The sequence below is a fragment of the Papio anubis genome, chromosome 15 (assembly GCF_008728515.1).
Source record: "Papio anubis isolate 15944 chromosome 15, Panubis1.0, whole genome shotgun sequence".
NCBI lineage: Eukaryota > Metazoa > Chordata > Mammalia > Primates > Cercopithecidae > Papio > Papio anubis.
This window is the reverse complement of record NC_044990.1, coordinates 78,875,749-78,890,686: the sequence shown is the minus strand read 5'-3', so window position 1 is coordinate 78,890,686 and position 14,938 is coordinate 78,875,749. Positions and strand designations below refer to the sequence as shown.

The 14,938-nt window shown below is 41.4% G+C and overlaps 1 protein-coding gene across 5 annotated transcripts in view; it reads right to left on the bottom strand.

Moving 5' to 3' along the window:
* The window catches only part of PCCA (propionyl-CoA carboxylase subunit alpha), a 432,199-nt gene that overhangs the window by 70,482 nt on the left and 346,779 nt on the right, over positions 1-14,938 (bottom strand). For all 5 annotated transcript variants that reach the window (XM_031655643.1, XM_031655642.1, XM_031655639.1 and 2 more), the window contains one exon: positions 9,645-9,698. In XM_031655643.1, the coding sequence (XP_031511503.1) occupies positions 9,645-9,698 (54 nt within the window). The remainder of the gene's footprint in view (positions 1-9,644; positions 9,699-14,938) is intronic.

Genomic DNA, 14,938 nt, shown 5'->3' with positions numbered 1-14,938 from the left:
GAGCACAAGCGCAGAGTCTACCCTAGCAGGACTTGGATCAGCTGCAAAGGCAGGCAGAGACAGGTGGAAAGTTACAGCATGTGCGTGCAAGAAACCCCAGTAAGCCATCATGTCATTCCTGAAACCCCACTGACACAGAGAAAGGGATGGGACAGAGAGAAGGGATCAACTTAAGTCAGACATGTCAGTTGAGGGGCTGCTTGTGGAATTATGAGATATAGAAGACTGAAGAAGTTCTCTGGAAGTTTAGGAGATGATACACAACCAAAAAGGCATGACATCACTTATTTCTCAAGAGAATAAAGAAAAACAATAACTTAATTCTTTTCATTTTCCAATTATTTAAATTTCAAACAAATGAGAATCTGCTCTATTAAAATTTGATATCCATAAGTGAATTTTGAGAAGCAGAAGACCTTTTTGATGACGTTTACATATCTATAAATATGAATGATGCAAATTTCGAGTCCTATGATATCAGATGACAAGATACAGCCCAAGCTTCAGCTCTTGCTAATTAAACGAATCAATTAAGAGCCTACAGTTGCAACTGTGTAGCTGCTGTTCTATAGTAGCAATAACAACCCCACGGGGAGGTCTTTTACTACATTAAAATGCTGTCCTCCACAACTCCATCTGATATTATTAGAAACAGTTATTTGTGTCTTGCTGTCATATTAGTAGCAAAGGCAAATTATGGAAATATGCAGACCAGAATGGTCCCAGTATGAGATCAGGTTGGGTTTTCAGCCTCCAAGGGAACAATTGCTGAAATTCCAAAGTTCCCCAAAGTTCTTTAATGGAACTGATAAATCTATCAGCACAGCATTCATTTAGAAGCCAGGTAAGGGTCACATATTTACATACCTTCCTGCTAAGCTGATACAATTCAACTAGATGAATTATCATATTAAGTTTACCCTCCTGAGTTAAACTGATGGAGTTCAAAATTGTTTTCGATGGTTGTCATTAATCGCTGTTACTTCATAAGTGCTTACTTTGAAATCTAATTGTGCTGGTGTATCAAGGGTCATATTAATAGCATTCTTAATGGTAAATCTTTGTAAAACATGTTTACTCTACTAATATTATCACTCAAGCTTTCAAGAGTAATATGAAATAAAGTATATTTATTATCAATAAAAACATAATTTAAAATGTACAATTTGAGATTTAAATTAGCTTTAAGAACTTTAGCATCATTTGGTTTCATTAGATCTCTGGCTAAGCTTCAAAGATATAGAAAATTTGATTGTTTCTCAAGAGTCCTTGGGTGAATGCCAATACCGCAGCCATGAAGAAGCTGTTCAACGGAGTCTAAGCTTATTTTCCCTTTCAAACAAACATTGTTTTTATAAGGGAAGAAAAGTCAGTCTCACTGAGATATGTTTGCCTTATGATAGTACTTTAAAACGTAAATTATAATAAAAATTTGCAATAAAATGGTAACTTCTGCATTCTTAAAGTAACAACAAAATATTCTTATTGTGAAGCACAGTTCAAGGAAGGAATTCTGCTTAAGTAAAACATCAGCTCTCTTCGATTTCTTTGTGAGCTTATACTATCTGATGTACACAGATTCGCAGCTTCACCAAAAACATGCAAACAAAACAAACAAAACCCAGACAATCTGCAATTTGAAATGGGCATAGATATCCTGGAAAAATTCTGGGATCTGCAGCTTACCAACTAAGTGTATGTTAGGGACTGAATGTCCAAATTCATATGCTGAATGCCTAACCCTCAATGTGACAGTATTTGGAGATGGAGCCTTTCAGAGTTCATTACAGGAGGTCATGAGGGTGGGGCCCCATGATGGGATTAGTGCCCTTAACAGGAAGGGAGATCAGAGTTTGCACTCTCTCTCTGCTAAGGGAGAAGAGGCATCCGCCTGCAGTCTAGGAAGAGGGTCCTCACCAGGAACTGAATCTGTTGGCACCTTACTTAGACTTCCCAGGCTCTACAACTGTGAGAAATAAACATCTGTTATTTAAGCCACCAGGTCAATGGTGTTTCATTATGGCAGCCTGAGCAGTTGTACTTATCAGTTACTGCAGAGAGCTCCCTGGATTCCACAGTCAAGCAATTTGTTCTTAAGGTACTCTGATGGTTAACAGCCTGACTTTAAAGTCAGCGAGGGCTGGTTTTGCATCCTGGTTCTACCGATTATTACCATAGGATACTTATTTAACCTTTCTGTGCTCACTTTTGTCTTCTGAAAACTAGGCATACCCATCTTCAGTGTTTCTGCATTTTTGAGTATGGGGCACGAACTGCAGTCATACAGGTGATGATAATCGGTATGAAAACACTAGGGAAATAAATGGTAGTACTCACGTGAGACCTAAGTAACGCTCTGTTCGTAAAATATATATTTAGGTAAGTCACTTCAGTCACTTTTTAGCTTTACATATGTGTCAAGTATGCTTTCAGATCTACATAGCATACTGGCTTGAACAGTGTCATCCCAAAATTCACGTCTACCCAGAACCTCAGAATGTGACCTTATTTGGAAACAGGGTCTCTGCGGATGTAATGAGTTAAATGAGGTTTCACTGGTGTGAGTGAGCCCTAAATCTGATGACTGGTGGTGCTGGATGTATGTGTATGAATACACACAGTCATAGGGAGGAAGGCCACATGACAGCGGAAGAAGAGCCTGGAATTACACAGCTACAAGCCAAGAAAGGTGAGGATTGCCAGCAACTACTAGAAGCCAGGTGAGAGGCACAGAACGGACCCTGCCCACAGCTTGATTTTAGATTCCTGGCTCCCAGAACTGAGAGGGAATACATTTCTGTTATTTTAAGCCACCCAGTTTGTGCTAATTTGTTGCACCAGCCCTAGGAAACATGGACTTTCTATGTATTACAGTTTGGGAGTAGCAGAGTAATGAAATGGACAGATACCAAAGGTGAAAATGTGGTGTCCTGAGTACACGCATGTACACCCAGGCCAAATGTGCTTTGCTGGGTCATAAAGGCACAAATTTTATCTGAATGTCCCATTCTATTAATTTGGAAAACTTTCCCTTCATTAAACAAAAAACTGGCTAACAATTTTATTTTAATTTTTAAATCCTGGCTTTAAAATTTTTTTTTTTTTGAGATAGGGTCTCACTCTGTTGCCCAGGCTGGAGTGAAGTGGAGTAATCATGCCTCACTATAGCCTTGAACTCTCGGGTTCAAGCCATCTTTACTCCTTAGCCTTCTGAGCACCTGGGTCTACAGGTGGGCGTGACCACACTCCGCTATTGTGTGTGTGTGTGTGTGTGTGTGTGTGTGTGTGTGTTTAGAGATGGGGTCTCACTGTTGCCCACGCTGGGCTTGAACTCCTGGGCTCAAGCAATCCTCCTGAGTAGCTGGGATTACAGGCATCAGTCACCATGCTTGGCCACAATTTTTAAATCAAGTTCAAACAGCATAACAGGAAAAAGACCTCATGCTTGGACTGAAAGTTTATGAGCAAAAGAACTGAAAGTAGACAGAAAAAACCTACTAAATCTATATAAAATCTGAAATTTATATAAGTGGACATGGGGTTCTATGCACAGAAGGTGGTCCTTCATGTTCCCAGACTATGTATCAGGATAAGCTGGGCTATGCATCAGCAGTAAGTCAACAGAGACCTCAGTCTACTATGGCTTGCAGGTGGCAGTGCTCACTGCCACTCTTCAGCAGGAACTCATGCTGACAGGAGCATCAGCGTCACACACAACCTCCAAGGGGGGCATGGCAGGGACTAGAGGGCTCACACTTGCTCTTAGCTATCTCTGACCAAAAGTGACACACATGATTACCAGGAGACAATTCACCCCCAAGTCTCTTGCATTTTTCCACTTCTTGTGAGCAAGACACTGATGGTTCTTTGCTGTGAACTATCTTTTCAAAGATGTTTTTACAGTAAACGGCCTTGGTAGAGTGTCTCCCTCCAGATCAAAGGGCAAGTGCGATTACCGCACATTATAAAAAGACTCAGGTTCTCTCAACTCAGAGCTCCTCTCCTATAATGCACCCATTATGTGTGCAGGTATCATCTCTCTTTGCATTGCCCTGGGGGAATCTGGGTTCAGGGAAATGGTACAAAGATAATGGTACCCTGACCACTGCTGCTGCTGTCGTAAACTGTCCTTCATCTCTGATCCTGGAGTCTCATGTTTTCTATCAGCATTCATGAAATGTCGCAGGCTGATTTGTCAGCCAGCAAGTAGCATAAATCTCAGAACCTTCACAGTTGTTGACAGTCACTTCCATTCATAGCTCATGGTTAGAACGTGTGGGCGAAGGATTACCCAGGTGCCGAGGCAAGAGACTGAAGGCACAAACTATTTCAGTATAAGAAAGAAAAGAGTTAAAATAAGAATAGTCATAATACAAATTAGATATAGAGATGATCATGGACATTATCAATCATCATAAAACTCTTTGTTACATTACTAATATAACCTAGGAATAACCGGTGGGCATAGGGTCAGGTGCTGAAGGGACATTGTGAGAAGTGATCTAGATGGCAAGAGGTGAGCCCTCTGTCACGGGCCGCTTGAGGGCTCCTTGGTCAAGCTGTAATGCCAGTGTCTGGGAAGACACCCGTTACTTAGCAGACCATGAAAGGGAGTCTCCTTTCCTTGGAGGAGTCAGGGAACACTCTGCTCCACCAGCTTCTAGTGGGAGGCTGGATATTATCCAGGCCTGCCCGCAGTCATCCAGAGGCCTAAACCCTTCCCTGTGGTGCTGTGCTTCAAAGGTCACGCTCCTTATCCACTTTCGTGTTCCTCCCATACTCCTGGTTCCTCTTTGAAGTTTGTAGTAGATAGCGGTAGAAGAAACAGTGAAAGTCTTAAAGTCTTTGATCTTTCTTATAAGTGCATAGAAGAAAACGCTGATGTATGCTGCCTTCTCTCTCCCTGCTTCGGCTACCTAAGGGGAAGGGCCACCTGTTCTATGATCACGTGATTTGTTTGACCTTGTCAATCACTTGCAAGATTCACCCTCCTTACCCTGCCCCCTTGTCTTGTATGCAATAAATATCAGCACGCCCAGCCGTTCGGGGCCACTACCGGTCTCTGCGTCTTGATGGTAGTTGTCCCCCGGGCCCAACTGCTTTCTCTTTATCTCTTTGTCTTGTGTCTTTATTTATTACAACCGTTCGTCTCCGCACACGGGGAGAACACCCGCTAAGCGCTGTAGGGCTGGACCCTACAAGAATGAGTCATAAAAATCCACACCTAACCCTTCTTGCCTTATTAAAAAGCCAAATGACATATACTTAATTTGTATCATTCACATACTAAATTAATGTATTTTTGCATCCCACATCACAGAGAAATACACAAAAAGCTGTAAGAAGTACTTCTCAGAGCTGGAAACCAAATGGTTGATAAACAGAAATAGCCAATAAACAAGAAAAGATGTTCTACTTCATTAATAATCAGGATAAAGCAAATTAAAACAACGAGGGCACTATTCGCACTGGCAAAAATTAAGAAGATCCCACTGAAGATGTGGAACAAGGTGAACTCATTCACTGCATAGTCAATGCACAAAACCCTAAAGAAACTACTGCATATAGCCGGGCATGGTGGCTCACACCTGTAATCCCAGCACTTTGGGAGGGTGAGGTGGGTGGATCATTTGAGGTCAGGAGTTCAAGGCCAGCCGGGCCAATACGGTGAAACTCCATCTCTACTAAAAACAGAAAAAGTATCCGAGTGGGGTGGCGTGCACCTGTAGTCCCAGCTACTTGGGAGGCTAAGACAGGAGAATTGCTTGAATCCAGGAGGTGGAGGCTGCAGCGAGCCAAGATCGCACCACTGCATGCCAGCCTGGGTGACAGAGGGACACTCTGTCTCAAAAAAAAAAAAAAAAAAAAAAAAAAGAAACAATTGCATATGTGCCATCAGTACATGTACACCCATGTACCAAAATGCTTCAGGTAGCAGTGAGAATTACAGCACAAAACACTGGAAACTACCCACTTATCCATCAGCAGCAGCCTAGTTTATCAACACCACAGCATCCTACATTGCTGAGCATAAATGAGTTACACCTCCACGTAGCATACATGAGTCTCACAAACACAGAGCAAAATAACTAAGTCACAGATGATTCCAGAATATAATTCTATGTATATCAAGTTTAAAAACATGTAAGACAAAACTGTGTATCACTTAGGGATATAAATGTGGAAAAATTATAAAGAAAAGCAAAGAATGATAAATACAAGTCAGGAAGATGTTAGTTCCTTGTGCAAGGAGAGAATGAGTGACAGAATAGGAGTAACACAGAGACCTTCCAAACTAATGGTTACATTTTAAAAAAAACTTCAGGCTAGTAGCCTCCTTCTCAAGGAAGGCTTCCTGGTGTTTCCCTTTAATTTGGTCCTCTTTCCAACATTTTATTCCCACGCTTGCCTAATTTATTTACTTTTTCATTAGGTGCCTGTGACATACTGCATATTTTACTTTTTTGATGTATTTGATCCTCCCACCTCAGCCTCCCAAGTGTGGTTTGTGAAGCATGAGCCACCGAGCCAGGCCTATATTTCCTTTCTTTAGTTTTCTTTTCAAGTCTAACACTTAGGTCTATGCTGGCCAATTTCAGTCATTCATTTGCCCAACCCTGACTGAATACCTCCTCCAAGCCAGGCCTTGTTCAGGGCACTGGGTAGAGCACGCTGAACAGGACAGACAAATCACCCTGCACTCAAGGAGCTTATTACTTCCAGGTGGGAGATGAACCATAAAATATATCAAAAAGTAAAATATATGCATTGTCAAGCAGTGGTACTATAATGAGAAAAAAAAATAATAATAAAAGTGGTGCTTGGAAATAAAATGTTGGAAACAGTGACCAAAATTTTAAATGGTGAAGGATCCATCGTTTTTTTTGCATTCAAACCGGCATCAGGTGGCGACATCCGGAACAGGGTGGAGGAGAGGAAGAGGAGAGAGGAGGGAAAGAAATCAAGGATTAATTCAAGTTGCCATTTTCTGAGAGAGGAAAAACTGAAAGAGAAAGTGTGTGTTCGAGCTCAGTTTTCGATATGTGAAGTTTGAGACACCGATTAGAAACCCAGTCGAGATGCTAAGTATCAGAGACAGCACGAGTGGACTTCCCGGCACGAACACTGAGGAGTAAACGCAGTCCTCTCCATCCACATAATGCAGCTCTGTGTGGCCCTTAAGACGACTGATGTCGACCTTATGGACTGACACAGAAAGGTGTCCAAGATTACTGCATGAAAAGATGCATAATTTTCTGGAACAATTATTTATTGCTAATAACTTCAAAACCTCTAGGGGATAGGATATATACTTCTTTGATGGTTAATTTTATGTGTCAACCTGACAAGGCCACGGTACCCAGATGTTAGGTCAAACACTGAGATACATCATTGAAGATATTTTTAAATGAGATGAACACCGAAATCAGTAGATGAGAGTTTAGCAGATCACCCCCCATAGTGGAGTGGGCCTCATCTAACCCATTAAAGGCCTGAAGAGAAAAAGACAGATCTCCCCAAGCAAGGAGGGCTTCAGCCAGTGGACTGTCTCTGGACCTGAACTGCAAGGCTCCCCTGGGTCTCCAGCCTGCTGATCGTACCCTGCAGGGTTTAGTCTTGCCAAGCCTCCACAACTGCCTGAGCCAATTCCTTAGATCTCTCCATCTTTCTCTTTCTCTCTACACATATGCACACATCTTGTTGATTCCGTTTCTCTGGAGAACCATGACTAATGCAACATCTTATGACATATATTTGAATTGTATTTAAAAATTTTTACAATAAGCATGTATTACCTTACTAATCAGAAAAACAAGAATAATCACAAAACTTAATTCCAATAATTAAAATTTAGGTTACATTGACCAAGTGCCTATACATATATTTTATATACATAAATTATATATACATTTCTATAAACAATGAAGCATTCAGTAAACACACATTTTTATTAACATCCTTCCTATCTCAATGGCTGCAAAACCCTTTTTCACGCAAGCTCTCTTGCATGAAATACCTCTTGATATTCTTGCAGAATACCTTTGATGCTCTCAATAAACTCCCGAGTTATCTGAAATGCCCCAATATGCATTCATATCCTGAATGAGGTACTCAAAGGACATGAACGGACATTTCACAGATTAGAAATGATATCTGGTGAATGAACACATGGAGAAATATTCAAATACAATAGCAATAAACAGAAAAATGAAAATTTAAGTTTTTTTTTTTTTGGAGACAGGGTCTCACTTTGTCACACAGACTGGACTGCAGTGGCACGATCTTGGCTCACTGCAACCTCCGCCTCCTGGGTTCAGGTTCTTCTCCTGCCTCAGTCTTTTGAGTAGCTGGGATTACAGGCATCCACCACCACACCCAGCTAATTTTTGTATTTTTAGTACAGACAGGGTCTCACCATGTTGGTCAGGCTGGTCTCAAACTCCTGACCTTGTAATCTGCCCGCCTCAGCCTCCCAAAGTGCTGGGATTACAGGCGTGAGCCACCGCGCCCGGCCAAATAAGGTAATTTTTTAAACAAATTAGTTTGAAAATTATAGTAACTAATACTAATTGTAAACTTGTAAGCAAAATAGTAATAATAAATTGAACCTCTTCAGCAGATCAAGTTTACTAATCTTGAAAATCATAACTCACACTAGGTGAGAGTACGAAGTTGTGTTCTAATACATGATGGGTGGTGTTCGAAAGAGACATAAAATAATTGGCAACATGTATAATAAGCCATAAAACTATTTATGACTTTGATTCTATTTGGGAGGAAATGTACCATACATGTTTAAAAATATCTTATCCTGGGCCGGGCGCGGTGGCTCAAGCCTGTAATCCCAGCACTTTGGGAGGCCGAGACGGGTGGATCACGAGGTCAGGAGATCGAGACCATCCTGGCTAACCCCGTGAAACCCCGTCTCTACTAAAAAATAACAAAAAACTAGCCGGGCAATGTGGCGGACGCCTGTAGTCCCAGCTACTCGGGAGGCTGAGGCAGGAGAATGGCGTGAACCCGGGAGGTGGAGCTTGCAGTGAGCTGAGATCCGGCCACTGCACTCCAGCCTGGGCGACAGAGCAAGACTCCGCAACAAAAAAAAAAAAAAAAAAAAAAAAAAAAAAAATATCTTATCCACATTTGAAAGTAACTCCAGGCCGGGCACGGTGGCTCACACCTGTAATCCCGCACTTCGGGAGGCAGAGGTGTATGGATCACTTGAGGCCAGGAGTTCAAGGCCAGCCTGGCCAACATGGTGAAACCTCATCTTTAGGAAAAAACATACAAAAATCAGCCAAGCATGGTGGCGGGCCCCTGTAATCCCAGCTATTTGGGTGGCTGAGGCACGAGAATCGCTTGAACCCGGGAGACGGAGGTTGCAGTGAGCTGAGATTGCGCCACTACACTCCAGCCTGGGCAACACAGTGAGACTCTGTCTCAAAAAAGATAGTAATAATTTCAAACATTAAAATGAAGTGAAATATCTGAAGTTGTTCCCTAGAATGTCATTTGTAATGGCAAAAAAAATTAGAGGTAATTTAAATATCTACCAGTAATGAAACCAAGTTCAAACACATGAGCTACAACTAGTTGAACACTTTTTTCTCTGTAAATTAAGAGAATAATGATTTCATACTTACCACTGTACCGAGAAACTGAATGCTCATGTTTCCACCTGCTTCTCGAGACAGACACTAAAAAACAAACAAGAGACATAGAATGAACTCATATCCACACAGCTTGCACGTAATGTTCACGATAGCCAAAAACCTCAAATGTCCATCAGCTGATGGATGGGTAAACAAAATATAATATAGCCATACAGTGGAATGTTATTTGGCCATAAAAAGGAATGCAGTACTGATACATGCTACAATAGAAGTCGGTCACAAAGGATCATGCATTATATGATTCCACTTAATAAGAGATGTCCAGAATAGTCAAATCCATGGAGACGGAAGGAAGATTGGTAGGTGCCTCCAGAAGGAGGGCTGGGAGGACATGGAGATGATTACTAATTGGTGTGGGGTTTCTCAAGGGTGTAAACACAGTCTAAAATTGACTGTGGTCATGGTGGAACAACCCTGTGAATTGACTACAAACCACTGAACTGTAACTTTAAATGGGTGAATTGTACGGTGTGTGAATTCTATCTCAATAAAATAGTTATAGAAAATGAATTAGCAATTGTTTAAAATAACAACAATGCAATTCTATGTCCAGAGAGTAGTGAAAGAAATAACTTCTTTATTATTCATTTATTTATAAGTAAAATTTGTTTAAAGCAAATACATCACTTGCATATATCTTGTTTGAATTTTAATTAAAAGTAAATACTATGACTATTAAAAATTTAGTTAAAAGTAAATACTACTGCTACTAAAAATGGGTGACTAAGTAGTACACTGGAAGCAGACTACACTTTGAGATAATTCTCACCAATAAAACTGGTCTATTGGGCCAGGCGCAGTGGCTCATGCCTGTAATTCCAGCACTCTGGGAGGCTGACGCACACAGATCACGAGGTCAGGAATTCGAGACCAGCCTGGCCAATATGGTGAAACCCTGTCTTTACCAAAAATACAAAAATTAGCCAGGCGTGGTGGCGCGCACCTGTAGTCCCAGCTACTCGGGAGGCCAAGGCAGAAGAATCACTTGAACCCAGGAGGCTGAGGTGAGGTTGTGGTGAGCCAGGATCGCACCACTGCACTCCAGCCTGGGCGACAGAGTGAGACTGTCTCCAAAAAAACAAAACAAAAACAACTTGCTCTATTTAATCCTAACATATTCCTCAGAATTACTCCTCTTCTGGTTAATCAGAGAGGACTCAGTGACTTCAAAGACTACACACACAAATAAAGCAGTTCTAACTAAGCCAACATCATTTTTTTAAGTTCCCAGATGTAGAGTATTAGTGGTTTTCACTCAACTACATGCCATGAGCATTAGGATACAGATGTATACTAATTTTATTCCTTTTTACAAAAGTGGTTTACCAACTCTGATCTCTACAATCACAAAAGTAATAGAACCCAGAGTGAATCGCTAGAAATCAAGCTGAGTCCTTGGTTCCTTGACGGAGGGAGGTTAGATCAATAAGAAAGACAGTGGTTTAATGCAAACTCTTTTCCCCTACTTGCAAATATTGCCAAGTCAATTGACACAACAGTAATCTGAATAGCATACTCAAGGCAGTGTGGTATAGAGTAGAAAAAAATCAGTATGGGAGCATTTTAACCCATTTCACTTAGTTTTCCTTTTTTTTTTTTTTTTTTTTTGAGACAGAGTTTCATTTTCGTCACCCAGGCTGGAATGCAATGGTACAATCTCGGCTCACAGCAACCTCTGCCTCCCAGGTTCAAGTGTTTCTCCTGCCTCAGCTTCCTGAGTAGCTGGGATTACAGGCACCCGCCACCACATCTGCCTAATTTTTATATTTTTAGTAGAGACGGGGTTTCACCATGTTGACCAGGCTGGTTTCGAACTCCTGGCCTCAGCTCCCAAAAGTGCTGGGCCACCATGCCCCGCCAACCCATTTCACACCTTTTTTTTTTTAAGACAAAGTCTCGCGCTGTCGCACAGGCTGGAGTGCAGTGGCACGATCTTGGCTCACTGCAACCTGTCTCCTGGGTTCAAGCGATTCTCCAGCCTCAACCTCCCAAGTAGCTGGGACCACAGGCATCTCCCACCATGCCCGGCTAATTTTTTGTATTTTTAGTACAGATGGGGTTTTGCCATGTTGGCCAGGCTAGTCTTGAACTCCTGACCTTGTAATCTACACCCTCAGCCTCCCAAAGCGCTGGGATTACAGGTGTGAGCCACCGCGCCTGGCCAACCCATTTCACTTCTAAGAATTTATCCTGAGGAAAAAATATGAAGATAGGCAGGAAAATAAAGCTGAACAAATATCACAGTATAGTTGACAGAACTGAACAATGGCAAGCAATGTAAATGACTGGGAAGGACGGCTAAATTATGGTATATATCCAGCCTGCCATTTAAAAGTTTAAAGACATGAAAAATGCTTATAGTATATTTCTAAGTGCAAGAAGAACAAAACAATATGTTCAGAATAAGCCTTGTAAAAAAAATTATGTTATAGAAAAAAATTCTAGAATTAGTGTACATAAAGCTGTTATTTCTAGGCAAAAATATTAGTTGACTCTCGTTTTCACTTATCTGTTTTTCCTATTCTTTTATATGCATATGTTGAACTTAATGAAGGCAAAAAGAGACAGAAAACAAAATGGAATAAAACAGACTCCTTTCCTGTGTCTTACAGAGACTCAATTAAGAACGGAGGGTTGATTCCTAGGTTTTGACACTGGCACTTGTGCGTTGCTCATCTGTCTAATCATCCATCTATCTCTCAGCTGTGTTGGGCACTGCTGGCTGAATTAAGACCCACCTTCCAGGAGACTAAGGAAAAGATGTCACAATTATTGGAAAATAAGTATAATTCAATACGATAAATGCATAGTACAAAATGTACAAGGTATTATGGGATAAGAAGATAGATTAAATGAGCAGAAAGGTTAAGAAAGACATTAGATAGGTTAAGACAGACATTAAAGCTGGATATTTAAAAACAAACAGGGGCAGGGTACAGTGGCTCACGCCTGTAATCCCAGCACTTTGGGAGACCAAGGTGGGTAGATCATTTGAGGTCAGGAGTTTGAGACCAGCCTGACCAACATGGTGGCTCTACTAAAAATATAAAAATTAGCAGGGCGTGGTGGCAGATGCCTGTAGTTCCAGCTATTTGGGAGCCTGAGGCAGGAGAATCGCTTGAACCTGGGAGGTGGAGGTTGCCGTGAGCCAAGATTGTGCCATTGCACTCCAGCCTGGGTGCCACAGCGTGACTCTGTTACAAAGAAAAGAAAAAAAAAAAAAAAAAAAACCACGAACAGGATTCAGCCATTATGAAAAACAGTATGGAGGTTTCTCAAAACATTAAAAATAGAACTACCATATGATCCAGCAATCCCACTACTGCATATATATCCAAAGGAAAGAAATCAGTTATGTCAAGGAGATACCGGCATCCCCATGTTTATTGCAGCACTATCCATGATGGCCAAGATAGGGAATCAACCTAAGTGTCCATCCACGGACCAACGGAAACAGAGAATGTGGTTTATATGCACAATGGAATATTATCCAGACTTAACAAAGAAGAAAATCCTGCCATTTACAACAACGTGGATGAACCCGGAAGATATTATGTTAAGTATAATAAGCCAAGTACAGAAAGACATACCATATGACCTCACTTACATGTAGAATCTAAAAACGTCAAACTCAGTAGAAAATAGAATGGTGGTTGGGGAGGGGGGGGTTGGGGAAATATTAATCAAAACCCACAAAATTTCAGTTATCAAGGAGAAATAGGTACAAGAAAGCTATTGTGCAATATAGTGACTACAGTTAATGACAGTGTATTAATATATTCTTGAAATTTTCTGAGTATATTTAAAGTGTACCTCACATACAGAATAAGCACGTGAGGTAATACATAAATGTTAATTAGCTCAATTTAGCCATTCCACAGTGTATTCGCTGTTTGAAGTGTGTACTTCAAAACATGTTGTACATGTGCTAGTTTGAAAGTTTGTCTCCTCCAAACCTCATGTTGAAATGTGATCCCCAGTGTTGGAGGTGGGGCTTAATGGGGATCTCTGGGTCTCTGGGAAGGATCCCTCATGAATAGATTAATGCCCTCTTTGAGGGCGAGTTCTCGCTCTTAGTTCCCAAGAAAGCTGGCTGTTAAAAAAGAGCCTGGCACCTCCCTCCCTTCTCTCACTCTGTGACCTCCGCACACACCAGCTCCCCTTCGCCTTCTTACCATGAATAAAAGCAGCCTGAGGTCCTCACCAGATGCCTCATCCTGAACTTTTCCAGACATCAGAATCATGAGCCAAATAAACTTTATCTTTATAAATTACCCAGTCGCGGGTATTCCTTCGTAGCAACACAAAAGACACTAAGACAGCACGACAAATATATGCAACTTTAATTTATTAATTAAAAAACAAATTACAAATTTTAAAAATGAGCAGGAATTCTCCAAAAGAAAACTGAAAAGGAGCCAGGAACGGTCGCTCACACCTATAATCCCAGCACTTTGGGAGACCGAAGCAGGTAGATTGCTTGAGGTCAGAAGTTCAAAACCAGCCTTGTTAACCTGGTGAAACCCCGTCTCTTCTAAAAATACAAAAATTAGCCAGGCGTGGTGGTGGCACCTGTAATCCCAGCTACTTGGGAGGCTGAGGCAGGAGAATCACTTGAACCTGGGAGGCGGAGGTTGCAGTGAGCCAAGATTGCACGACTGCACTCCAGGCTGGGAGACAGAGCAAGACTCCGCCTCAAAAAAAAAAAAAAAAAAAAATTGTGGGCTGATGAGACAGTTAATGCAAATTTCAGATTAAGAGATGGTACAATGGCATGGCGAGTTTAGCGAATGTTAAGCAGTTCAGTGTGGCCAGAAATAGGGTTGCATCAAGGTGGAAGTGGCAAGAAAGGAAACCAGGAAGGAATTATAAACCCAGGTCAGATCTTGTACAGAGAGAGCTCATGCTTGACCAAGTTCTTACACTTAAGAACTGGAGTGTGACACGCTCATGTTTTAGAAAGACGGTAGTCTGAGGTCATGCCGAAGATATACAGAATGGGGAAGAACCAGGCTAGGAGGCCGAGTAAAACACCACTACAATCATTCAGGTAGGAGCCTGATGTGCCAAGCAGCCACAACAGCAGAACTAAGTCTGACTCAGACCTAGGACCTCAGGATGGAGAGAGCAAACAGACCCGAAAGACGATCTCAATTTTGCTCTACAGATGAGGAAACTAAGGCACAGGAATATAAAAAGTAATTTGGCTACCTGCAACTCTGCACGAAACATTTTAATCTTGGTCCTGAGATTAAAAAAAAAAA